This window comes from Acinonyx jubatus, chromosome A1, assembly GCF_027475565.1.
Source record: "Acinonyx jubatus isolate Ajub_Pintada_27869175 chromosome A1, VMU_Ajub_asm_v1.0, whole genome shotgun sequence".
NCBI lineage: Eukaryota > Metazoa > Chordata > Mammalia > Carnivora > Felidae > Acinonyx > Acinonyx jubatus.
Genome location: NC_069380.1, coordinates 130,987,133 through 131,014,173, shown reverse-complemented (window position 1 = coordinate 131,014,173; position 27,041 = coordinate 130,987,133). Strand labels below are relative to the sequence as shown.

At 34.5% G+C, this 27,041-nt stretch overlaps 1 protein-coding gene across 4 annotated transcripts in view; it reads left to right on the top strand.

Moving 5' to 3' along the window:
- The window catches only part of CENPK (centromere protein K), a 57,963-nt gene that overhangs the window by 8,190 nt on the left and 22,732 nt on the right, over positions 1-27,041 (top strand). For all 4 annotated transcript variants that reach the window (XM_027041071.2, XM_027041062.2, XM_053223417.1 and 1 more), the window contains 7 exons: positions 1,238-1,294; positions 4,525-4,597; positions 7,973-8,019; positions 19,844-19,926; positions 20,026-20,124; positions 20,466-20,598; positions 26,580-26,633. In XM_027041071.2, the coding sequence (XP_026896872.1) occupies positions 1,238-1,294; positions 4,525-4,597; positions 7,973-8,019; positions 19,844-19,926; positions 20,026-20,124; positions 20,466-20,598; positions 26,580-26,633 (546 nt within the window). The remainder of the gene's footprint in view (positions 1-1,237; positions 1,295-4,524; positions 4,598-7,972; positions 8,020-19,843; positions 19,927-20,025; positions 20,125-20,465; positions 20,599-26,579; positions 26,634-27,041) is intronic.

Genomic DNA, 27,041 nt, shown 5'->3' with positions numbered 1-27,041 from the left:
TTAATTGTTGTGAAACGGAGGGAAATTATGAAGACTTTCAGGTTTCTGGTTTGGGCCACTAGGAGGTTGGTCAGGTTATTTCCTAAGATAGAGAGTAGAGAAGTGGTGAGGACACATAATTATGGAGTTTGGGTGAAAATATGAATTAATATAGAAAATGTCTTTGAAATGTTGAGTTAGTGAGTATCACTTCTGGTACACTACTGTGTGTTGGTAAAAGTTTTTTCTACTCAAAATAGCATAATGTGTGAAACAGGCCGCAAACTTTTCTTATCCCATTCTTTGCAGTAAGATTTTAGATTAAGGCAGGTTATTATTTGTTTTTATCCCCTTTTTTCTTTTTTAAAATTATTTTTTAATGTAAATCCTTGGTACTCTGATGATAGTGTATTTTCAAGATAATTTAAATAATTCCTTTTTATGCTTGTGACATTTTTTCAGTATAGAAATTTGAATTTAAAAATAATTTTTTTTAAAGATACTGCAACTAGAAATAAGTACACAAGTAAAATTTAAATTACCCATATTTTCAATCATATAATCACTGTTAATAGTTGTAGATTTTTTTTTGAATGGAACAAAAATGATGTCTCCTGAAGGCTTTATTTTCCTATGATCTTAACCATTTTCTTATCTCTTTTGTTGTTTTTCTATGGTGCTTTCCTTCCTGTTCTCTTATTTCCTATTTTCCTGTTACCTAGCTTCTAATTTACCCTAGCTATGTTTGTATTTTTTTGTCCTTATTTCTTATGCTCATTATTTCATTCTATACAGAATATAGAATATCTAATATCCCCTTTTACTTTTGATATATTGACCGTGAGACCTGTTTGGATGCCTTCATGATCCTCTTGCCTGTAAAGTCAGGAACTTGAGGTGCCTGGGTGACTCAGTTGGTTAAACCTCGGACTGTTGATATTGGGTTAGGTCATGATACTGCGATTGATCATGACGTTGAGCCCTGATCCTGCTTGGGATTCTCTCTCTTTCTCTGTCTCTGTCTCTGTCTCTCTCTCCCTCCTCTCTCTGGCTCATGCATACAATCTCTCTCAAATAAGTAAATAAACATTTTTTTTTAAGTGAGGAACTTAAACTCTTCTCTTAAATCAGATATTTGTATAATATTACATTGATATAAAAGAAAGGGAATTGTTTGTTATGTATAAAAGGTTATAGTATGTGAATCATTTTTATTTACTTGCTTTGTTTTGTTGTTTTATTTACTTTGTAAATGAAGTGTCAGAAAAAATTATCACTTGTTGGAACTGAGACACTCACTGATTCAAATGCTCAGGTATGAATCCTTTTTTTTCTTCCTAAAAATAGTTAAGTTTAATGTATTGTGTTTTGGATTAGAATATTATTTGTCTATATTAACCCACATGTAATAGCTTTGTTGATACCCATATGCTTAATCATTTGGAAAATATTCTTTCTGATTTAAGAGAAGTATTCTAAATACTTTTTGAATGAACTATTATAAATATATTGTATTCACTATATATATTTACTCTAAATAAATATATGTAAATAAGGAATATTTTCTTTATTATTTATCTCTTAATAGTTACACATATATTTAACTGTTGAGTGAATAATTGCAATTAAGATACCTTATTAATAATTAGAACACATGTTGTCCTACTTTGTGTTAGGTACAGTAGCCAGTTTGTTTTCTTTTTTTTTTTTTTACTATATGTGTAGAACCTTAACTGACTTCACTGATGCTTAAAGAAAGATTAAGATATCTATTTTAATAGAGCCCTAAAGAATTGGTTTAGGAATATACCAAAGGAAGAATGCAACAGATTAAGAATTTAAAATATGACAAAGATGATAGTGCCCATTTGTGGAAAAGGATGAATTGTTAATAAGTAATAGTGGTACAACTAGTTATCCGTTTGGAAGAAAATAAAATTGGAGCTTTGTCTTTCATTACATAAACATATATTCTAGATAGATTGCCATAGAAGTCTTATAAGAAAAGTTAGGAGACTATTTGTGCCGTCTAGGGACAGGAGAAACTTCTTGGCTAAAAGTAGAAACCAAGAAAGTATAAAAGAAAACTTAGATGTATTTGACATAAAAAATTAGAAGTTTTAGTGATAATTCTAAAGAACAAAGTCAAATATACAAATGATTCTAAAGAAAGTTTTCTAAAACTTGTAGGAGCATGTCAGAAAGTGTAAGAACTAATTGAAAGTACTCCTGAGTTCCAAATCATGCACTTTACTTTTAAAAACCAGTTCATTTTGTTACAAGGGCAGCAGGTGAGGAAGGTGAGTGTGTGTGTGTGTGTGTGTGTGTGCACGCGCGCGTGCCTGCCACCAGTAAGCTGCAGTTGGGGGTTCATTCGCTTCATGGCCTATTAGAGCAGCAGACAATTGAAGTCAGAAGCAGAGCCGTTTCACAGAGTGAGATGTAATACAGAAGCTTTTTTGAGGGCCTTTTTCTTCCTACTTATTTTTCATTCAGATTATAATCAAGCTTACATGTGAACTATTAGTAATTTAAGTTTCCTTTTGTGTCATTCAGTGTAAAACTAATTTGAAAAAAATATAGATTATGAAAAATAAAGATTTAGGCACTGTTCACAAAAACACCAAATTTGATATCATTTGAAAAGGAATAATGGCCTTGATTGATTATAACAATAATAAAAATAAAAATCTATGAGCATAATAATACTGAATAAAAATGAGAGTAAGAGAGATAGAAAAAGAAGGAAAAACTAATGTGTCACTTTTGGAAGTGCCTATCATATCAGGTCAGGTCTTCCATGTAAAAATTTCTAATCAAGAATTAAGCCATCTTTTATTTAAAAAATTTTGCATTTATCAATAAATGCAGAGTTCTGTTATAAAGTATAAAACTGAATATTGTATTTGAAACAGCATTATACAGTAAATAAACTATCATCTGGTTTTCTTGGGAAACGTGGTTCTTATATCGTAGAAATTGAGACCTAGTGAATCAGAATCACTAGGGATTGGACCTGTAAGTTTCCTGAATGACTTTTTGTGCAGTGAACCAAACAAACACTGATTTTGGTGGAAGTGCTTATATAGTTGTAAAGAATCAGGATCCTGAGATAGTCAATAATAACATTATCTGAGGGATCCACAAAATATCTTCTATTGGGGCACCTGGGTGGTTCAGTTGGTTACTCGTTCGACTCTTGATTTCGGCTCAGGCCATGATCTCACAATTCGTAAGCTTGAGCCCCATGTTGGGTTCTGCACTGACAGCGTGGAGCCAGCTAGGGATTGTCTCTCCCTCTCTCTCTCTCAAAAATAAATAAATAAACTTAAAAAATATATCTTCTCCTATTGTGTTGAGGGTTCCCCAGATTACTTTCAGGAGTAATTCACAGGACTCCCAGTAACTCATAGGAGGACTCAGAAAACTTAGTGTGTACTATATTCATGGCTGAGATATACTATGTTAAAAGGATACAGAGTAAAATCAGCAAAGTGAAAAGGACCATGGGGTGAGGTCCAGAGGAAACCAGATACAAGCTTTCAGGAGTCCTCTTTTATTGGAGTCATCCAAGATATGCTTAATTCCCCCAAGGAGTTGTGACTGTGTGAAATGTTTTCTGCCATGGAACCTCATTAGACTCAGCGACCAAGGTGTTTTGTGAGAGCTAGTCACATAGACACCCTCTGCCTAGCAGTTATCAAAATACCAGGCTTCCAGAAGGAAAGCAGGTGTTCAGCTTCCGTCATATTCCTTACAAAAACAGTTTAGACACAATGAGTATCTCTTAACAGGTTGGTGGGAATGATCTCAAAATACAAGTTCCAGATGCCAGTCAAGAGCCAACTTTGAAAGCAAACCTTTAAATAATCTCAGGCTTGCTTTGTTTACTCTTATCTGCATACCTATTAATTTTAAAGAGCATCTTTAAAGCAAATATATCTTTTTTAAAGTAAACCCTACTCCTACCATGGGGTTCAAACTCATGACCCCAAGATAAAAGTTGCATGCACTATGGATGGAGCCAGCTAGTGAATAATTGCAATTAAGATGCCTTATTAATAATTAGAACACATGTTGTCCTACTTTGTGTTAGGTGCCCCTAAAGCAAGTTTGTCTAAAAATTATTGGGAAGAAATATCATCTTATGTTCTTAAAGATTTTATTTTTAAGTAATCTCTGTACCCAACATGGGGCTCAAATTCACAACCCCAGGGTCAAGAGTCCCATGCTCCACTGACTGAGCCAGACAGGTGCCCCTATATTTTTATAGTAGTATTTAGGAAATAAAAGTAATATGGTTAGGTCCTTTTATTTTAGGTTGAGTGGTAAAGTAGAATTGAAAACTTCTTAAGACTTGAACTATAATTAGTATGGTTTAAAGCAGGATTGTGTTTGGAGTGTCAGTTTTTTATAATTTGGATGGCTCTTATGTTAGCCATTTATGTTAGGAATTTGTGTTAAAGTGTTAAGAATGTCTACACTTTCATGAATATCTATAAATATTCTGTAAGAAATGACTTTGTTTTATGATTTTTTTTATAGCTGTCATTATTAATTATGCAAGTGAAATGTTTGACTGCTGAACTCAGTCAATGGCAGAAAGAAAATCCTGAAAGTAAGGTTCTTATTTTTAGGTTTATATTTTTTTAAGCAAATTAATGGCAGATTAATTTAAGGATAATTTCAAGGTCTATCTAGCCTTGTTGAAATTGCCTAAACTTTTCTTTCATTTGTATACATTATTTTGGTATTATAGATGAATATATTTGTTTGATATAATAATCTTAAATTATGGAGACCTTATAACCATCATTTGATCATCATAGATACTATGCCACATGCGCAATAGAAACTGTAAATTTTTTCTTAATGAATGAAACATACCTAGTGGAAGAGAAAAGTTATTTTAGATACTTATTTATATAAGGGCCACATGGATTGTATGTTGCCTTGTGACCTGTCCAATGGGGACCAGCTATGTATTTCCCTTTAGTCAAGAAATAGAAAATGGTTTATATATCTGCAGTTAAAATACCCAGCGAGGAGATCTTTTTTTATTAGGAAAGCTTACTTTTCTCTGTGCCACATATATGTGTGTATTTGGTATTCTATATGGATTGTATCCTCTTTCTTTTAACATCTCCCTTCTTTCTCCTGCCCATTTGCCACCTTTCCTTTAGCTCCTCCCACTTCCCTTTTTAGTCTCCTTTGTAGGCCTACTGTTCTCTATCCCAGTTGTTGGGATTCTTCTATTCATTCTCTTTCGAGATAATTTCATCTACATTCTTGGTTTTAACTACTATATTCCTGCCCACCACTGTTCCACATCTTTATTATCACATAGTAGTCTTTTTAATTTTAGCACTTGATATGTACATATATAATCTATATTTTAATTTGCATTAAACTATATTCTATTGCCTCCTCAGCATTATATTGAGCATCTCAAATGCTGTTCATACTCTGCTGTTAAAATTTGCTATTTTTTTGGAGGGCTATGCTCAGCAATTTTAACTTCCTACTCTACATGCTACTCCAGGATTATATTTTCTGCTTTTGTTTTTATGTTATGCCTGTATTAATGACTTCTGTATAAGTTTGCTAGAGCTGCCATAACAAAGTACTATGGACTGGGTTGCTTACACAAAAGAAATTAATTTTTTCACAATTCTGGAGTCTAGAAGTCCAAGATCAAGGTGTTGGCAAGGTTGGTTTCTTCAGAAGCCTCTCTTTTTGGCTTGTAGATGGTCATCTTCTCCCTGTGTCTTCACATGGTCGCCTGTCTGTATCTTAATCTCTTTATATAAAGATGCCAGTCGTAATGGAATAGGGCTCACCCTAATGATCTCATTTTAACAGAATCACATTTTTAAAGACGCAGTTCCAAATACAGGCACATTTTAAGGTACTGAGGATTAGAACTTCAAAATATGAATTTTGGTGGGGAGGAGGAGGACACAATTTTCGTAACAGCTTCCAAATCTATGTATCCAAGCCAGACTTATTTGTAACATCACACTAACGTATCTCTCTACTTTCTAGTTATCTTTTCCAAATTATTCTATAGATGCCTGAGATTTATGAATTGATCTCCATTCTCTGATCCATTGGATGGAATTTATTTGATCAGCTATAAACTTAAGAGTCCTTCTAGGTTCTTCTTTTTTCATGTATCACATATAGCCAATCATGAAATATTGAACCCTACTGCCACACATTTACTTTAGGCCTTCATTACCAATCCACTAGTTTATTATAATAGTCTTTCTTACGTCTTGTTCAAGATTTTTTTTTTAAATGTCTATTTATTTTTGAGAGAGAGAGTGTGAGCAGGTGAGGTGCAGAGAGAGAAGGAGACAGAGGATCGGAAGCAGGCTCCGTGCTGTGCTGCTTTGTAGTTGTGTAGTTTTCATCACAGTCTTTTGCCTCCTAGGTTAAATTTATTCCAAAGTATTTCATTCATTTTGATGCTATATATCAGGGAATTTTCTATTTTTGTTTTTCTTATCATCATCCCTTACGTGCACATTTTGAACTGGTAACACCAAACACACAGGCTGATCCACAGGTCAAATAACCACTTTGCTTAAGGTTGCCAGTCCCATAGACTGCCCCACTGAAAGGATTTAAAATATCTTTATATTCTTAGAAGCTGCTATATATTGTATGGGCTTAAATAATTATGTGAATCAATATTGAAATACTACTCATGGCCACAGTGGACAAGAGGGAGATTATTAACTTTACGTTCTTAAAATCCTTCTCATTGCATTTATTGAAATGATTTGGGAGCCATCCTGGGGCTGCCAGTAATCAGTTCTAATATATGTCCTATGAAGCCCGTGTCGTAAGCTCTTTCCTGTCAGAAGACCCTGTAGAATAGTAGATAGATTAGAAAGTTTTCAGTAGCATATTATTAGAGAAATTTTAAATAGTACTTTATTAGGAAAGGTAAACTTAAAGTACAAAGGTTGAACTTTTCTAAATATAAGGATTAAATTTTGCTATACAAAATTAAAATGAAATGTTAGTTGATACTCATGAACTGGCAAAAATTGTAGAAGAGTTTATTGTATCTTTTGCTGTTTCTTATTGCTAATAGTAAGTTTTTAGAAAAGAATCTGGTATTCTATATTAAAATTCAAAATATGCTTTTCCTTCTATGGAATTCCATTTCTGAGAATTTATCCTCCCCAAATGAAAGCACTAGTACATAAAGACATAAATTTAGAAATGCTACAGTCCTTGTTTTTTGTGGCTAAAAGTTAGGTTCAAAGTTAATGTTTCATCAGTACTGATATTACTCAATACACTTTGTATATTCACCCTGTGGAATATTATGGAGTGATTAAAAATTATGGATTAGACTTATATCAGGATAGAAACGATTTCCATGGGGTTTTTGTTGAGTAAAAATAAGAATAATGTGTATGATATCCCCTTCTCATAAAACCAACAATAACAAAATGAATAACCCTTGCATGTGTGTGTGTGGATAATATACATGTACATATACGTGCATAGGATCATATAATTACAGAGAGATATATTTAGGGAAACAGTATAGATTATTAATTTTTTTAAGTTTATTTTGAGAGAGAGAGAGTGAGCCTGAGTGAGGGAGGGTCAGAGAGAGAGCGAGGGGGAGAGAAAATCCCAAATAGGCTTTGTGCTTTCAGTGCATAGCCTGACATGGGGCATGATCTCAAGAAGCATGAGATCATAACCTGAGCTTAAGTCAAGAGTTGGACGCTTAACCAATTTTGTTTTTGAGGATTTAGAAAACAAAACCCAAAAATGTATAAATGTCATGTTTGTCTAAAATTATATATTGGTTATATATATTGTCTAAAATTATGTATTGATTATATATGTAAAGGTGTTAATTAAGGAAAGAGAAAGAGATATCTTAGAAGCCACAAAATCAAATTCTTTATATTTGAGAGTTAACTTACCATGTATATAATTTTGGCTTGTTTTTTTTCTGCAGTAGTTCCTCTGAATGAAGAAGTTCTAGTAACATTAGGAGAAGAAGAGGTAAGTAACTTAAGGAATTGGTAGTAACCCTAATTAACTTATAACTATAAGTATTTGGGGTAAGTTCATGACATCAGAAGCAGAATGAAACCACTTTAAAGCCATATTAATTTCTTTATTTTGATTTTAATTATGTCTGTTGAACAGAATATTTGAAATAATTTGGATTTTGTATCACCAATTTGTATATTAGAACTGTGTTTAAAATTAGTGTTTAATATGTAAACTTCATGGTTGTGCTTAATTTTCACTTGATTAAACTCTTCATAATGAAAGCGAAAACATTAAACATAGTTAGATGATCCTAATATATGTATGTCCTCAAAACATAATATACATGCCAATAAAGACTTTAAGTGTAAGTCCATTAAGTCAAAGTATAGGAAAGAAGATAGAAGCAAACAAGAATTTTAAGTAAGGATGTAGTGCATGGAAAGAAATAAGTATCAGTGTGTCTAGAGATAGAAATAGTGATGAAAAAAGAGATTATCTGTAAATAAACATTTTTAAAAAAATTTAAAAAGGGGCACCTGGATGGCTTAGTCAGTTGAGTGGCTGACTTCGGCTCAGGTCATGATCTCACGGCTTGTGAGTTCGAGCCCCGCGTCAGGCTCTGTGCTGATAGCTTGGAGTCTGGAGCCTGCTTCGGATTCTGTGTCTTCCTCTCTCTCTCTCTGCCCCTCCCCTACCCATGCTCTGTCTCTCTCTGTCTCTCAAAAATAAATAAACATTAAAAAAAAAAAATTCAAAGAGATTATCTGCCCTACAGAATTGAGAAAAACCAGGTTTTGAAGGAAACTGGTACTGTAATATTCAGGGTTCAAGTATGTAGCTAGAAACAAGATTTCTTTAAAAGAGAGATAAAGAATCTTTTTGATTAAAAAAATAACAGAATGTAACTTAAAAAAGCATTACTTCACACCCCTAAACATGGCTATAATCAAAAGACAGGCAATAACAAGTATTGGTGAAGATGTGGAGAAATTAGAACACTGATGAACTGCTGGTGGGAATGTAAAATGCTACATCCACTTTGGAAAGCAGCCTGGTAGTTCCTCAGAAGGTGAAAGTTACTAGTCAAACCAGTACTTTCACTCCGAGGTATACACCTAAGAAAAAGGAAAATAAGTTTGTGTCCACACAAAAACTTAAACATGAATATTCATAGCAACATTTTTCTTTCTTTTTTATTTTTAATTTTTTAATGTTACTTATTTTTGAGAGAGGGACAGAATGTCAGTGGGGGAAGAGCAGAGAGAGAGGGAAACACAGAATTCGAAGCAGGCTCCAGGCTTGAGCTATCAGCACAGAGCCCGATGTGGGACTCAAACCCATGAACCATGAAATCATGACCTGAGCTCAAGTTGGACGCTTAACCGACTGAGCCACCCATGCGCCCCCATAGCAACGTTTTTCTTAATGGCCAAAAAGAGGAAATAACCCAAATGTTCATCAACTGATGAATAGATAAATAAATTGTGATATCTGTACAATGACATATTTTTTGTCTAATAAGAACTGAAGTACTGATATGCCATAATATAGGTATATCTTGAAAAACATTATGCTAAATGAAAGAAGCTAGTTACAAAGGATTGCATATTATATGATTCCATTTATATGAAATGTCCATAATAGGCAAATCCATAGAGACAGAAAGTAGGTTGTTGCTTATTGATTAAGGCTAGGTGATTGTAGAGCAAATAGTGAGTGACTGCTAATATGTACTGCTAACAGGTTTCCTTTTGGGATGATGAAAATGTTCTAAAGTAGATTGTGGTGATGGTTACACAACTTTATGAAAATACTAAACATTATTGAATTATATACTTTAAATTAGTAAACTGTATGGTATGTGAATTATATCTCAAGCTTTATCTATCTATCTATCTATCTGTCTATCTATCTATCTATCTATCTATCTATCTATCTATCTATCTACTTATGAGACAGAGACAGAGCCTGAGCAGGTAAGGGACAGAGGGAGAGTGAGATAACAGAATCTGAAGCAGCTGTCAGCAAAGAGCTGGACTTGGGGCTTGAACTAACAAACCATGAGATAATGACTTGAGCTGAAGTTGGATGCTTAACCAACTGAGCTACCCAGGTACCCCGGTGAAGCTGTTTTTAAAAAGACCAATCAGGGCTGCCTGGGTGGCTCAGTAGGTTAAGCGACTGACTACATCTCCAGTCATGATCTTGCTGTCTGTGAGTTTGAGCCCCATGTTGGGCTCTGTGCTGACAGCTCAGAGCCTGAAGCCTGCTTCAGATTCTGTGTCTCCCTCTCTCTTTGCTCCTCTCCCACTCACACTCTCTTTCTCTCAAAAATAAACATTTAAAAAAATTAAAAATAAATAAATAAATAATAAAATGACCAATCAGAGAGGTGCCTAGCTGGCTCAGTTGGCGTAGGTCATGATCTCATAGCTCGTGGTCTGAGCCCTCCTCGGACTCTCTGCTGTCAGCATGGAGCCTGTTTCAGATCCTCTGTCCCCCCCTCTCTCTCTTTCTTTGCCTCTCCCTCGTGGATGCTCTTTCTCTCAAAAATAAATAAACATTGGGGCGCCTGGCTGGCTTCGTCAGTTAAGCGTCTGACTTCGGCTCAGGTCATGATCTCAGGTTTGTGAGTTTGAGCCCTACATCGGGCTCTGTGCTGACAGCTCAGAGCCTGGAGCCTGCTTCAGATGCTGTGTCTCCCTCCCTCTCTCTGCCCCTCCCTGACTTGTGCTCTGTCTCTCTCTCTCAATAAATAAAAAAAAATTAAAGAAATAAACAGTAAAAAAGAAAAGAACCAATCAGAGAACAAGAGCCTTTCTAAATGAAAACATACCTGAAATAAATACAAAAAGGTTGGTGATTATAGGCATGGAAATCTACAGAGTAAGGATGGCAAAAAAAGGAAAATTGGAATAATAGAAGAGAACTATCTTATCAACTCAGAAGTACAAAATACAACCAGTAGAAGTTCCAAATTAAAAAAAAAACCACAAAAACAAATGGAGGGGGGCGTGCCCAGGTGGCTCAGTCAGTTAAGCTGTAGACTCTTGATTTCAACTCAAGTCATGATCTCCTAGTTCAGGAGTTTGAGCCCCACATTGGGCTCTGTTCTGGTAGTGCAGAGCCTGCTTGGGATTCTCTCTCTCCCTCTCTTTCTCTGTACCTCCCCCACTTGTATTTGTGCCATTTCTCTCTCTCTCTCTCTCTCTCTCTCTCTCTCTCTCTCTCTCTCTCAAAAATAAATAAATAATATTTTAAAAAAATGGAAGTGAAGAAATAATAAATAATACAGGAACATTTTCCTAGAATGAAAGATAATATTTCTTTTTCATATTGAGAAGAGTCACCAAATTTTCAATATCATGAAAAAAAAAAATGACACATGGGCTAATGGTCCACCATAATTTTCCCTTTGGTAGTAGCCCTAAGGCTAGCAGTTCTGGTTTGAACTGACTGAACTCCAAACTAGATACAGTACCAGCCTTGGCCTTAACACTCTGCTTTCATTTTAATTGTTACAGGTAAAAATAACAAAGGGCTTGAATATTTAGCTTGTTTCTCATTATTTTGTATTTCCTTATACATGCAGTTAGCCAAGTGTCTGAGAATGTTTTCTGTTATTTCTAAATTTCATTGACTACTTCTGCCTGCAATTATTATTTTTTTAATGTTTATTTATTTTTGAGACAGAGACAGAGTGTGAGTGGGGGAGGGGCAGAGAGAGAGGGAGACAGAGAATCCAAAGCCAGCTCCACACTCTGATCTGTCAGCACAGAGCCTGATGCGGGGCTCGAACTCTCGAACCGTGAGATCATGACCTGAGCCAAAGTTGGACACTTAACCGACCGAGCCACCCAGGCAGCCCTGCCTGCAGTTATTGATCACGTTGTGGCTGTTGTCTTCTATCTTTGTTGACTTGGTATAAACATTAGGCATCAGATTCATCATTCCCTGCCCCATTAACCTTCTTTTTCCCACATAGTGCTTCCATTGTGTTTTGGTGAGCTAGGGTCATTATAGCAAATCCCACTTGTGTTGCCATTTGTATCAGGGTTTTCCCCAAGACCACTGTCAGGTCTGGTGATTTGCTAAATGGGCTCACAGAACACAGAAAAGCTATTGTACTCATGGTTACAGTTTATTTCCGTGAGAAGACACAGATTAAAATGAGCAAAGGGAAAACACACATGGACTAAGTTTATAGGAGTCCTTATCTAATGGACTTGCATGGATGTGTTTAGTTCTTGCAGCTGAATGTGACAAAATGTGCAAAGTGTGGTCAAACAGGGAAGTTCACCTAAGCTTTGTTGTCCAGGGTTTTTTATCCGGAGTCAGTCACTATGCATGTGGGGCTTCCTTGACTGACTTCAGCTACTTGGGCTTCAGCCCTTTAGACCACAATTGCATTCACCATAAATCACATGATTAGAATAGACTCTTTAATAAAACTGGTACCAAGTGACCTAAGGTTCCAGGCATACATAAACCCTTTTTTTAAAAAATAGGCTCCATTCCCAAGTGGGGCTTGAACTCATGACCCTGACATCAAGGGTCACATGCTCTACTGACTGAACCAACCAGACACCCCTACATAAACACTTTTATCAGGTATAATATTACAAGACCTCAGAGGTCATCCTTCAGGAGTCCACCAGGGGCCTATCCTGAAGACAGGCATACTTTGATTACCTCCATTTTATCAGTTTTTTTTTTTTTTTAAGGTTTGTGCTTAAATAAATATAAGAAATATTTGCACAACGGCACCTGTCTGGCTCAATAAGAAAAGCATGTGACTCTTGGTGTTGAGGTTGTGAGTTCAAGCCCCATGTTGGGTGTAGAGATTACTTAAAAAATAAAATCTTTTTTTTTTTTCTTTTTAAGTCTATTTTTTTTGAAAGAGAGAGAGAGGGAGAGAGAGAGAATGCAAAGCAGGCTCCATGGTCACGATGCAGAGCCCAACACAAGGCTTGATCCCACGACCATGAGATCATGACCTGAGCCAAAATCAAGAGTCAGATGCTTAACTGAGTGATCCATTAATGGGCCCCAAAAATAAAATCTTAAAAAAAATTTGCCCAACTTAAGGTCACAAACATTTTTTTTGAATGTTTTCTTTAAAATTTTTTAAGTTTCACATTTATGATCCATTTTGTATTCATGTTTTTATATGGAATTAGTTACTGATAAAGTTGTATTTTCTTTCATATGAATACTAATTGTGGGTGTTCTGGAACAAATTGTTAAGAAAATTATATTTTCTTTTTTGAATTTCCTTTGCATGTTTATTGAAAATTAATTGATGGCATATATGTGGATCTATTTCTAGACTCCACATTTATTCTTCATTCTGTGGTTATTTCTCTTTTTTTTCTGTGTGTCTTCTGTCTTTAGGTCAATACCACATTGTTTTAGGGGTGCTTGGGTCAGTCAGTTGAGTGTCAGTTCAGGTTTTGATTTCGACTTAGGTCAGGATCCCAGGGTCGTGGGATCGAGCCCAACATTGGGCTCCACCCTGAACAGGGAGCCTGCATGAGATTCTCTCTTTCCCTCTGCCCCTTTTCCCCACTTGTGTGCTCTCTCTCTTTCTCAAAATAAATAAATAAAAATTTTTTGAAGACAACATTGTTTTATTTACTTAAGATTTATAATAAATCTTGAAATAAAATGGGAGTGATTTTCTATCTTTGTTCTTTATCAGAACTGTTTTATATTTTCCTATATATTAGAGTTGGCTGGTATTCTGTCCCATAATTTTGACTGAGATTTCCCTGATTCTGTAGTTTAATTTGAGGAGCATTGACATCTTTAGCATACTGAGTCTCAATTCAGATCCAGGAGCCCTGTATGATCTCTGCATTTATTTAGGTCTCCATTTGTTTATATTTTTAAGATTTGTATCATCAGTGTTTTATAATTCACTATATTAAAAGCTAAAAAAGAAAAAAAGACTTTTAATCATCTCATGAATTCAGAAAGAATGTGACAAATTTCAATATTAATTCTTGATTTTTTTTTTATTTTAATTTTTTTTAAGCAACTGTCCTTCAATAGAAGGCTTGAACTCATGACCCCAGGATCAAGAGTCTCATGCACTACCGACTGAGCCAGCCAGGTGTCCCAATTCATGATTATTTTTAATTAAAAAAAATTATTTTTTAATGTTTATTTATTATTGAGAGACAGAGAGAGACAGAGCGTGAGCAGGGAAGGGGCAGAGAGAGAGGGAGACACAGAATCCGAAGCAGGCTCCAGGCTCCGAGCTGGCAGTACAGAGCCCAATGTGGGGCTCGAACTCACAAACTGCGAGATCATGACCTGAGCCGAAGTCGGACACTCAACCAACTGAGCCACCTAGGTGCCCCATCCCAATTCATAATTTTTAAAAACAATTTAATAACCTGTAACAGAGATGTGCAGGTCTTATGCATTTTTGTCAAATTCATCCCTTTAGAATTTTGTATTTTTAGTGCTATTAAACTGGTATTCTTTTTTCAACTGTCAATTATTTATTGATGGTACATACAAATAAAATTAATATTTATATATTGGTCTTCTATTAGTGAGTATGATAAACCCATTTATTCTAGTAGCCTTTTTGTAGGTGCTGTGAGATTTTCTACATAGCTAGTCATGTCATCTGAGATCAGAGGCATGTGTATTTATTCCTTTCCATCTGGATGCCTTTTATGTTTTCCTTGGCTTACTGTACTGCTCTAGGACTTACAGTAATATAACAAAAGTGGTAGGAATGGACATTTTTGCCTTGTTCCTGACCTTAGTGGCTAGCATTCTCTTTTTCATCATTAAGTGTGTTAGCAGTAGGTTTTTCATAGATGCCCTTGCAGAAATTACCTTTTGTTTTGTTTTGTTTTTTTTTTTTTTTTTTGAGAGAGAGAGAGAGAGAGAGAGAGAGAGTGAACACGTTTGTGCATGTTAGCATGAACTTGGAAGGGGCAGAGGGAGAGGGAGAAAGAATCTTAAGCAGACCCAATGGTCAGCACAAAGCCCGACTCAGGGTCTGATCTCATGACAGTGAGTTGGACATTTAAAAGACTGAACCACCCAGGTGCCCCGGAAATTACCTTCTGTTACAAGTTATAAAGTCTTTTCTAAAATCATAAATTATTATTGAATTTTGTCATTTATTTTTTCTGAATTCATAGGGAAGATGAATTCTTTTTAGTCTGTTGATATAATAAATTATTTTGATTTAAGCATAGGGTATTATATTAGTTTCATGTATACAATATAATGATTCAACAATTCTATACATTTCTTAGGGCTTATCAAAATAAGTGTACCCTTAATCCCTTTTATCTGTTTTCCTTATCCTTCCATCCACCTCCCCTCTGGAAACCCAATATGTTATCTATATTTGTTATCTATATCCTTTTTTTTCTTTGTTCCTTTGTTTCTTAAATTCCACATATGAGTGAAATCATATGGTATAGTCTTTCTCCGTTTGACTCATTTTACTTAGCAGTATATCTCTAGATCCATCCATGTTGTTACAAATGGGAAGATGTCATTCTTTGTTTATGACTAATAGTCCATAGTATAGATTGTACCATGTCTTCTTTTTTGTTTTTTGTTTTTAAATTTTTTGATGTTTATTTATTTTTGAGAGAGATAGACAGAGACAGAGCATGAGTGGGGGAGGGGCAGAGAGGGAGGGAGACACAGAATCTGAAGCAGGCTCCAGGCTCTGAACTGTCAGCACAGAACCCAACATGGGGCTTGAACCCACGGACCATGAGATCATGACCTGAGCTGAAGTCTGATGCTTAACTGACTGAGCCACCCTGGCGCCCCGTATCTTTTTTATCCAATTGTCTATTGAAGGGCACTTGAGTTGTTTTCATGTCTTGGCTATTGTAAATAATGCTACAGTAAACATAGGGATGCATGTGTCTTTTCAAATTAATGTTTTTGTTTTCTTTAGGTAAATACCCAGTAGTGGAATTACTGGATTATGTGGAAATTCTAATTTTAATTTTTTGAGGAATTTCCATACTGTTTCCCACACTGGCTGCATCAATTTGCATTCCTACCAATAGTGCATAAGGGTTTCTTTTTCTCCACATCCTTACCAACATTTGTTATTTCTTGTGTTTTTGATTTTAGCCATTCTGACAGGTGTGTAGTGAATTGTTTTAATTTGCATTTCCCTGATGATTTGTGATATCGAGCATCTTTTCATGTGTCTGTTGGCTATCTGTATGTCCTTTTTGGAAAAATGATTGTTTAGGTCCTCTGCTCAGTTTTAATTGGATTATTTATTTTTGTTGACATTGTGTTGTATAAGTTCTTTACATAGTTAGATTTGAACCCCTTATCAGATATATCATTGGCAAATATCTTCTCCCATTCAATAGGTTGCCTTTTTGTTTTGTTGATGGTTTCTTTGTGCAAAACTTTTTATTTTGGTGTGGTCCCAAGAGTTTAATTTTGTTTTTTGTTTTTTTAATGTTTATTTTATTTATTTTTAAATTTTTTAATGTTATTTATTTTTGAGAGAGAGAGACAGAACAGAGCACAAGCGGGGGAGGGGCAGGGGGGGAGACAGAATCCCAAGTAGGCTCAAGACTCAGCTGTCAGCACCGAGCCCAACCCAGGGCTCAAACGCACGAATCTTGAGATCGTGACCTGAGCCGAAGCCGACGCTTAACCAACTGAGCCACCCAGGCGCCCCTAATTTTGTTTTTGTTCCCTTGCCAGAGGAGACATGTCTAGAAAAATAATTCTATGGCTCATGTCAAAGAAATTACTTACCTGTGTTTTCTTTTAGAAATTTTATGGTTTTAAGTCTCACATTAAGGTCTTTAATCTATTTTGAATTTATTTTTGTGTATGGTATAAGAATGTGGTTCAATTTCATTCTTTTGCATGTAGCTTTCCAGTTTTCCCAACACGATTTGTTGGAGAAATGGTCTTTTTCCCATTGTATATTTTTGCCTCCTTTGTCATAGATTAATTGACCATGAAAGTATGGATTCATTTCTGGACTCTATTCTGTTCCATTGATTTCTATCGGTTTTTGTGCCAGTACCATACTGTTTTGGTTACCACAGATTTGTAGTATATTTTGAAATCTGGGATTGTGATATCACCAGCTTTTGTTCTTTTTCAAAATTGCTTTGGCTATGTAAGGTTTTTAGGGGGTTCTGTACAAATTTTAGGATCATTTGTTCTAATTCTGTGAAAACTGTCGGTGGTATTTTGACGGGGATTGCATAAAATCTGCAGATTGCTTCAGGTAGTATGGACATTTTAACAATATTGGTCTTCCTGTCCATTAGCATGAAGTATCTTTCCGTTTATTTGTGTCTTTTCCAATTTTTTTCATCAGTGTTTTATAGTTTTCAGAATATAGATCTTTGCTTGGCCTCATTGGTTAAGTTTATTACTAGTATTTTATTCTTTTTGGTGCAGTTATAAATGGGATTGTTTTCTTAATTTCTTTCGGCTACCTCATTATTAGTGTATAGAAATTCAACAGATTTCTGTATATTAATTTTATATCCTGTGGCTATATTGAATTAATTGACTCAGTACACTGATTTTTTTAATTGGTATTAACTGTTTAATTAGCCATGCATTCCTAGGAAAAACCCACTGTGTAATAATGTTTTTTAATTTATTGACGGACTTCATTTGCTAAAATTTTATTAAGGTTTTTGTATCTATGTTAATGAGAGATACCAGTCTGTGGTTTACTTTTCTTGTGACATCTTTGTTAGGCTTTCATATCAAGCCTAATAGAATGAGTTGAGAAGTATTCTTTCTTCAAAAGAGTTTATATAGAATCAGTGTTTTTATTACTTTAAATGTTTGTTAGAATTCACAGGTAAAGCCATTTGGAACTGGAGTTTTCTTTATGGGAAAATGTTTAGCCACAAATTTAGGTTTTTTATGACTCATCAGGTTTTCTGTTTTTCTCTGAACGAGTGGTATAGTTTGTGTCTTTTAAAGAACTTGTACATCTCATCTAATTTGTTCAGTTTATTAAATTTGTTCATAATATTTCCCCATTACCATTTTAATGTTTATAGTAATGTCACCTCTCTTGTAACTAATGTTAATAATTTTTGTGCTTTTTTCTCTTGTAATTAGCGTGGGTGATTTTGTTGACCTTCTCAAAGTACCAACTTTGGGTTTCTTTGATTTTTTTTCCCTCAGTTTTCTTTTTGTTTTTCTATATCATTGATTTAAGGTTTTTTAATCATTATTTTTTCTTCAGTTTACTTTTGATTTTATTTGCTCTTTTTCTTATGGTAGAAGTTGTCATTAATTTGAGAGCTTTCATTTTTCTCATATAGGCTTTTAGTTCTGTAAATTCTCATTTGAGTACTGCTTTTGTTTCACCCCAGAAATTTTTATTTTGTTTTTATTTTCAAATAGTTCATAATAATTTCTTATATTCTTACAGATTATTACTTCTTTGATTCATGGATGATTTAGAAGTGTGTTTTTAGTATTCAAACATTTGCAAATTTTTCCTGTTACTTTTCTCTTATTTATTTTTAATTTAATTCTATTGTTAGATCATATTTAACATAATATCAGTGTGGTTGCTTTGAAATCTTTGTACTTCATTTTTCTTTCCTATGTGTATTACCTTTTCTCTGTTCCTGTTTTCCTCTCTTTCCAATTTCTTGAATTGTGTATTTTTAAAAATAAAACCATTTTATTTACACTATTGATTTATTTGGTTATTTCTCCCCTTTTTGTGGTTTTGCTAAGGTTTATAATAGACATCTTTATTTTATTTATTTATTTGTTTGTTTACATTTTTATTTTTGGGAGAGATAGTGGGAGTGGGAGAGGCAGAGAGAAAGGAGGATAGAGGATCCGAAGTGGGCTCCATGCTGACAGCAGTGAGCCTGATGTGGGGCTCGAACTCACAAACTGAGAGATATGACCTGAGCCAAAGTTGGATGCTCAACTGACTAAGCCACCCAGATGCCCCTATAATAGACAACTTTAAATTGTCACTGATTTAGATGTATAAAAAGCTCAGGTAAACTCTTGACATCAAGAAAGTGGAATACTAGCTAATATGTTAAAAAAACAAAAAGATACTAGAAAAAAAATCCAGATGTTCTTGTAATTTGCTGTAGCAACACAGAGTTCTTTTGGTGTTCCTCAAATACCTCACACATATTCTTGCCTCATTGCCTTTGTACCTACAATCTTTCTCTGTGGAACATTCTTTTGCTAGATATTGTCAGTGTCATATCTCTTGTCTTTATCTGCTGTGATACTCTTAACCTGATCAGAGCGGTCTCTCCCTATCATATTACCTAAAAGAGCCATTCCTGCTCCTCATTTCTGTGTTCCTATTTTGACTTTTTTTTTTTTTTTCATGATACTGATTGCTCTCTGCAGTTATATATTTGCTTGTTTGGATTCTCCTGTTTGTTCATCTTTGAATCCTTGACTCTCTCAACTATGCCTGGTAGTCAATGATCAATAAATATTTGTTAAATGAATGATAATCATTCATGTTTGTTTCTGTATAGTCTTCTTAGAAAAGACACCTAATCTCCCTGATTACTGAAAACTTAATCATTTAATTGGATTTTAGTGTGAAATTCAAATTTATTACTCAAAACCCCTTCTTATATTTTTGAGTTTAACAAATGAAATATTACAAAGAACTTAGTATCTGCTGTATTTTTTCCTTTCAAAGACTTTCTGATGGTCTTTTGCTCTTGATTTTTGAGTATTTATCCTAAACAAATAATGTAAATTTCACTCTCATTCATAAATATAACTGTTTATGGGATTACAGACTAAGTAATTAATTTGAATTGTTTTGTTCTAGTTCCAAAAATTGAGACATGATCTTGAATTGGTACTCTCTACTCTTCAGTCAAAGAATGAAAAGTTAAAGGAAGACTTGGAAAGGTATATTTATATTATAATTGCCTTTAGTCACAGATATATGTTGAATTGGCATTAATGTTTTATTTGGCTATTGTTGGTTTTGTTTTTCCATGTTTAAAGGGAGCAACAGTGGTTGGAGGAACAACAACAGATATTGGAATCTCTTAATGTAGTGCACAGTGAATTGAAAAATCAGGTTGTGACAATTTCTGAATCAAGGTATTAATTTTGTATTCTAGGTTTTTGAAATAGGAAAAAGTTTTTTAAATGTTAACATGAAATACATAGATGAAAATAGGGGAAATTTTATTAGAAATTGCGAGTTTTACTTTAATTTTTGCCAACTGTTAGTTACATGGCCTTTTATTAATGACTTGACCTGTTGTTTCCTTATATGTTAAATAGAGAATTTTACTTTCATAAAGCTAGTTACTTGGTTTGAACAAATGAAGTTTGAACAAAGTGTTTGATCAACTTTATGAGTAACCAGTTACATATACTCATTATTTTATGTATTTTATCAGTAAAATATTTCTCTTAATTTTTAAAAAACCCATTAGAATCTTAGATGAGCTGAACACTAAAATGCATGATATAAAAGAATATAAGGAAAAGCTCTTGATTACCTTGGGTGAATTTCTGGAAGATCATTTTCCTCTGCCTGATAGAAATGTTAAAAAGAAAAAGAAAAAGGTAAGTTTTAGAGAACAAATTCATGTAGCTATTTATATATGAGATTGTTTCACATAGGTTCAAATGTAAATTTTCTGATAAATTTTTGTAGTTTATTATACATTTCAAAGACACACAGATACATGTAAAGAAATCTTCCATCATCACATTATAATACTTTTTGAAAAATTAGAAGCAACCTAGTTGTTCAATAAAATAAGATTAAATACATTTTTTTCTTTTTTTTTTCTTTTTTTTAATGTTTTTTATTTATTTTTGAGACAGAGAGAGACAGAGCATGAGCAGGGGAGGGGCAGAGAGAGAGGGAGACACAGAATCTGAAGCAGGCTCCAGGCTCCGAGCTGTCAGCACAGAGCCCTACGCGGGGCCTGAACTCACAGACTGTGAGATCATGACCTGAGCTGAAGTCGGACGCTTAACCGACTGAGCCACCCAGGCGCCCCAATACATTTTTTAATATTATATCCATATAGTGGGGGAAAATATACCTTTTAAAAATAACATATTGAACTACCAAAAGAGTTATTAAAATGCTGACAATTTATTATTAAATTGATTTAAAAAAACAGCTAATTAGTGGGCTTTGGGGCGCCTGGGTGGCTCAGTCGGTTAAGCGTCTCACTTCAGCTCAGGTCACGATCTCACGGTCCGTGAATTCCAGCCCCGTGTCGGGCTCTGGGCTGATGGCTCAGAGCCTGGAGCCTGCTTCTGATTCTGTGTCTCCCTCTCTCTCTGCCCCTCCCCCGTTCATGCTCTGTCTCTCTCTGTCTCAAAAATAAATAAACATTAAAAAAGTTTAAAAAAACAAAACAAAACAAAAAAACAGCTAATTAAATTTTATGAGTCTAATTTGTACTAAAAAATGTAATAGTGCCTCTGTATGGAGGCTAAGATTTTAGGTGAGATTTGTTTTTGTTTTTACTCTTTTCAAAATTTTCCATGATGAGCATACGAAACATTTAAAATCCAAAGATATCTGTTAGTTAATGTGAGTTCTTGACTATTTAACTAGTCAAATTTAACTATTTAACAATAGTTCTTGACTATTTAACTAACTAGTAGTTACTATGTAACAGACCTTTTTCACAAAAGCAAATAAATATTTCATTTGGTGACAGAAGATTGGGAATAACTACTTTAATTCCTTTTTCAAAAACAGTGTATACTATAAATAAAGAGAGCTTGTGGAAGTGGGGAAGGCATTGAAACTGGCACCAGAATGATTTTTCTAAAATATATATTTTAATTATTTTTTAACATAAACTGATAGTTCCCTTCTAGAAGTCTATAAACTCCTTAGAGTAATGAATTTATATTCGGGATTTTGCCTATCTCTTTAGCCTCCTTTCTAGCCATTCTTTATTTATCTCTTGCATGAATCCATTCAACTGTACCCTGTAGTTCCAGCAAGTATGCAATGACCTTTTTGTGTCTTATACGTTCTGTTCCTTCTGCTTACAAAACATTTCCTATCTGATGAAGATAGCAAATTCTTACTTAAGTCACTTCAAACATCATCCTTTAATACTTGTGTGAAGTATTAAATGCAGTTTATGTGTCATTTTATTAGCATTATCACATGATTTTGTAGTAATCATTTATATCTATCTCTCTTTTCACCCACCCTGCACTCTGAGCTCCTTTATGTGTTGAATTCATTTTTGTAGGTCTATTATCTTGCTTATATATTCTAGTATCTTCTGAGTTCTTATTTATTTGTTTGTTTTTATAAATGTTTTTTAATTTTTGAGATAGAGAACAAGCATAAGTGGGAGAGGGGCAGAGAGAGGGAGACAGAGGATCTGAAACAGGCTCTGAGCTGACAGCAGCAAGCCAGATGTGGGGCTCGAACTATGAACTGTGAGATTATGACCTGAGTCAAAGTTGGATGATCAACTGACAGCCACCCTGGAACCCCCATGAATTTGTATCTGTTGAATGACTGTGACTATATTAGGAAAAGAAGAGGAAGTTTTCTTTGTTTTCTTATAATCTGTGTTTTTTATCCTTATTCTTCCCCTTCTTCATTGTAACTATGTGTTTCCCATTCTACCCATTGTTATTTGTATACTTTGTTGATTTCTAAAATTGTTGACAGCCTTCTGTTAACCATTTCATTAAGTTCATGATTCCTTACCTCTTAATGATCATAATCATAGAATAACTCACATTTTCTGATTCCAGTCTTGTTTTGTTTTCACCATTTTCTTTATCTATCAAGCTTCTCTACCAATAGAACCAGAGTTAAAGGATTCTGAAAGGAATCATTGATCACAGAAGCCATTATGGGTTTATTGTTAAGTTACATTTGATAAACTCACATTTTTAAAATGAAGTATATGGACCATTAATACATGTTACAAAATGATAGAGTACTCATTTTTTTTTTTCTCTCCCTTTGTCTGTCAAGCAGTAATACTGGATATATGAGTTAGCTTAAGCTGCTAGAGAAAAATACCATAGATTAGATGGTTTAAACAAAAGAAATATATTTTCTCACTTTTCTGGAGGCTAGAAGTCCAAGATCAAAATGCCATCTGAGTTGGTTTCTACTGAGGCCTTCTTCGCTGGCTCTGGACAGCCATCTCTTGCTGTGTCCTCACATGGCCTTTTCTCTTTTCGAGTGTAGAGAGAGCTCTCTGGTGTCTCTTTCTCTTCATATAAAGACACCATTCCAGTTGGATTAGGGTCCCACCCTTATGGCCACATTTAACTTCACTTACCTCCATTTCCAAATGTAGTCACCAAGGAGGTTGGGACTTGAACATGTGAATTTTGAGAGAAACAATGCAGCCCATAACACTGTGTTTTGTCATTCAAAAATATGTACAAAAAAGAAAGAAAAAAACCCTGAATCCCTCCACCGTATTGTTAACATGAGGTGAACATCATTTGAGACATCTTCATAAACACCTACATATATAGACGCATAAATGGATTGATAGATGTTCAGATCAATGTAGTTTTGTATAGACCAATATAAAATAAGTATTAGATGGGGTACCTGGGTGGCTCAGTCCGTTAAGCATCCAACTATTGATTTTAGCTCAGGTCATGATCTCATGGTTTGTGAGTTCAAGCCCTGCATTGGGCTCCACACTGACAATGTGGAGCCTGCTTGGGATTCTCCCTCTCCCTCTCTCTGCACCCCTCCCCAGCTTGTGCACACGCACGTGTGTGCACACTCTCTCTCTCAAAATAAATTTAAATAAACTTAAAAAAATAAGCATGAGATGTAATTTTACTTAAATTGATAGAAGAGAAATGTTAACTCAGATAAATATTTTTGTGCCTCAAGTTATTTTAGTTCTGGAGAGGTCCCTAATATAGAGAAAAAACAAATTATGAATAACATTATAAAAGATTAAAAGACCTAAAAAATGTTCATCTTTCAATTTTAGGCAGTATTCACTCACTCCCTGCTATTAAAGATGAAGAAATTAGCATTCTTCCTATAACACCATTACAATTTGTTATTTGTTTTAACTTTGGCAGGTTTATAACATTTTTATTCTGTCTCATAACATTATATATGTGTTTCGTGTTCACATTGTATTGGATTCAATGCTTGTCATCTTTGACCATTTATTTTTGAGTTTTTAAGTTAAACTAATTGATTTGATTGGTTTCTTTGAGAAGTAATTTGTTCAAGCAGAATTCCTGGGCATTTTATTTTTTGGATTCTTGACTGATAAAAATGCTTGGTTTGCCTTTATATGCAAAGGATATTTTTGGCACATTAAAAAAAAAAAATCTCAAGACCTGGTAGGGATTGTTCCATTCTTCCGAAATAGGATGTGCTGGGCCATCCTGTAGATAGCTAGGCCAGCCTGTAGATATCTTTCTGCTTCTGAGTATATGTCTGAAGAGTTCTTTATCTTTGACCTTCAGTAATTTAACAGATACCCTACAGTGTTGATCATTCAGTATCATTTTTGTTTTGAAGATGACATTTTTTTTTTAATTTTTTTTTTAACGTTTATTTATTTTTGAGACAGAGAGAGACAGAGCATGAACAGGGGAGGGGCAGAGAGAGAGGGAGACACAGAATCTGAAACGGGCTCCATGCTCTGAGCTGTCAGCACAGAGCCTGACGTGGGGCTTGAACCCACAGACCGTGAGATCATAACCTGAGCCGAAGTCGGACGCTTAACCGACCAAGCCACCCAGGCGCCCCATAGATGACATTGTTTTTAGGGGCAAATTTAGGTCACATTTCGTTCAGTGGAAATTTTATTTTATTATGGTTTATATTATTTTTCATATCCTTATGTTGAAAGTTTTTTTTTTCTGGTCTGCTTTCATTATATTTTTCCTCTGCTTTTTCTTTGATTGTCTCAATCTGTGCTTTTTTGCTATTTATTTCTGTATCAGTTCTTTAATTCTGTTTCTTTCCTCACTAGTGAATGCTGCTTTTCTACTTTTTTTTTTTTTTTACTTTTTTTTTTTTTTTTTTCAACGTTTATTTATTTTTGGGACAGAGAGAGACAGAGCATGAACGGGGGAGGGGCAGAGAGAGAGGGAGACACAGAATCGGAAACAGGCTCCAGGCTCTGAGCCATCAGCCCAGAGCCTGACGCGGGGCTCGAACTCCCGGACTGCGTGACCTGGCTGAAGTCAGCCGCTTAACTGACTGCGCCACCCAGGCGCCCCAGAATGCTGCTTTTCTAAACCACTCTTTCATTTAATAAGGTATTAGAGGTCAGGAGATTTTGAGGTCTAGCTTTACTATCTTTACTCAGGAATCACATTCACTTTCACTATTTCTTTAAAATATTTGTAGTTATGTAAGACTTTATAAGGGCTCCAAGGTAATCTTTGACTGGTATCAGGAAAGTACAAGCTGTCACTGTGGTAGATGACTTTGCATTTAATTAAATGTCTGAACTCAAAAGCTGCTGATTAGGATTAGTATTATCTTGGAGGAAGATTTCTAGCAGAACCCCTTTAGATGTTGTCCTAGATAGTAAATATATTGAATGATAGAATTAGGACTATATTTTTCAGCTGACTAGACCTGGGCCAAATAAAATATTTAGTGAGGGACATCAAATATCTTTCTTGGGTTTGAAACATTAAAGAATGAAGGAGACATATCTCAGCTAGATGTATGAAAGAGGCTTAGACATTTTAGATGATGGTATGCTGAGAGGTCAGCAGGGCAAAATTGATATCTAAAAGGTAATGAATAAACTTAATAAAATTCCAGCATCTATACAAGTATGAAAGTGAGTCTTCCTTTTCATCTTTGGTGTTTGAGTCACACTTGTATCATATGGAGACTGGTTTGAAAAAGAAAAAAAGATAAATTAGAGCACATTTAGAGAGCAACTATGATATTGAGGGGCTGCAAGTCTACAGATTATGAAAAATAATTGAAGGAAGTAATGACAATTAATATGGCCAAGACTTGGGGCTTATAATACCCATCTTCAAATACTTGAGGAATCTTGGATTGCATTGGAATGGGATTTATTCTCTATCATTCCAAGGGAAAAAGAAGCAATGAATTGAGTTAACATTAAGAACTGTCAAGAACTCTAGAAAGTTGAACAAGGCTCCCTGGGAAGTAAGTTTCCTGTCCCGAAGCTGTATAAATAGGGTTTGGAATGCCATTTGTTTGAGATATTTTGATTGGAAGGCTCAAAAATTAGACTGTGTTTTACATGAGTATATGTAAAAAAATATAATTTATCCATTATTTATTTATAGGTAGTCTGAATTGTACCTTCTAGTAATTCACTTTCTTAGAGGTTGTTTGAACTTTGTTTTTATGAACGTGACTGTGTAGTACAAGGAGATTGTTTACTTTCAGAATTCTTTTAAAATCACCTAATTCTAAATATTTGGTTTTGGTATACCTTGTACCATTGCAGGTAAGAAATACTAATTTTTAAAAATTTCGTAATAAATATAGTTTAATATTCTGCCACTAGTAGAACTGAGATGTTAATTCTTTGTTATTCACATTTCTGTCAAAGACAAACATTCAAGAATCAACTGTACAGCTGATAACACTGCATGAAATGTTAGAGGTAAGCATTTTGTGTAGTTGTTTTGTCTTCAAGATTTCTTTTAATTAGTGATTTCTAAACAATTATACACAGGCTTGAAACAGAAAATACTGCTTTAGTTCTTAAACATACCAAATTTTATTAAAACAATTTTTATTAATTTATCTTTACTATAAGATAGTTTGTTTTCTATCCATTACTAGAAAGAATATTGTCATTTTTAAAAAAGAACATAGAGACTAGCCCTTAATCATATTCTTAAGATTATTACTTTAAAAAAATTTTTATGATGTTATTTATTATTTGCACAGTGAAACCCTATGCTTTTACATTGATGGAATCTTTAGTTGGCACCTCTGTATTCTATCTGAACTACATATGTGAGTTTAAGGATTCTTTCCACATAGTTGCAGAAATCTGTACACAGTT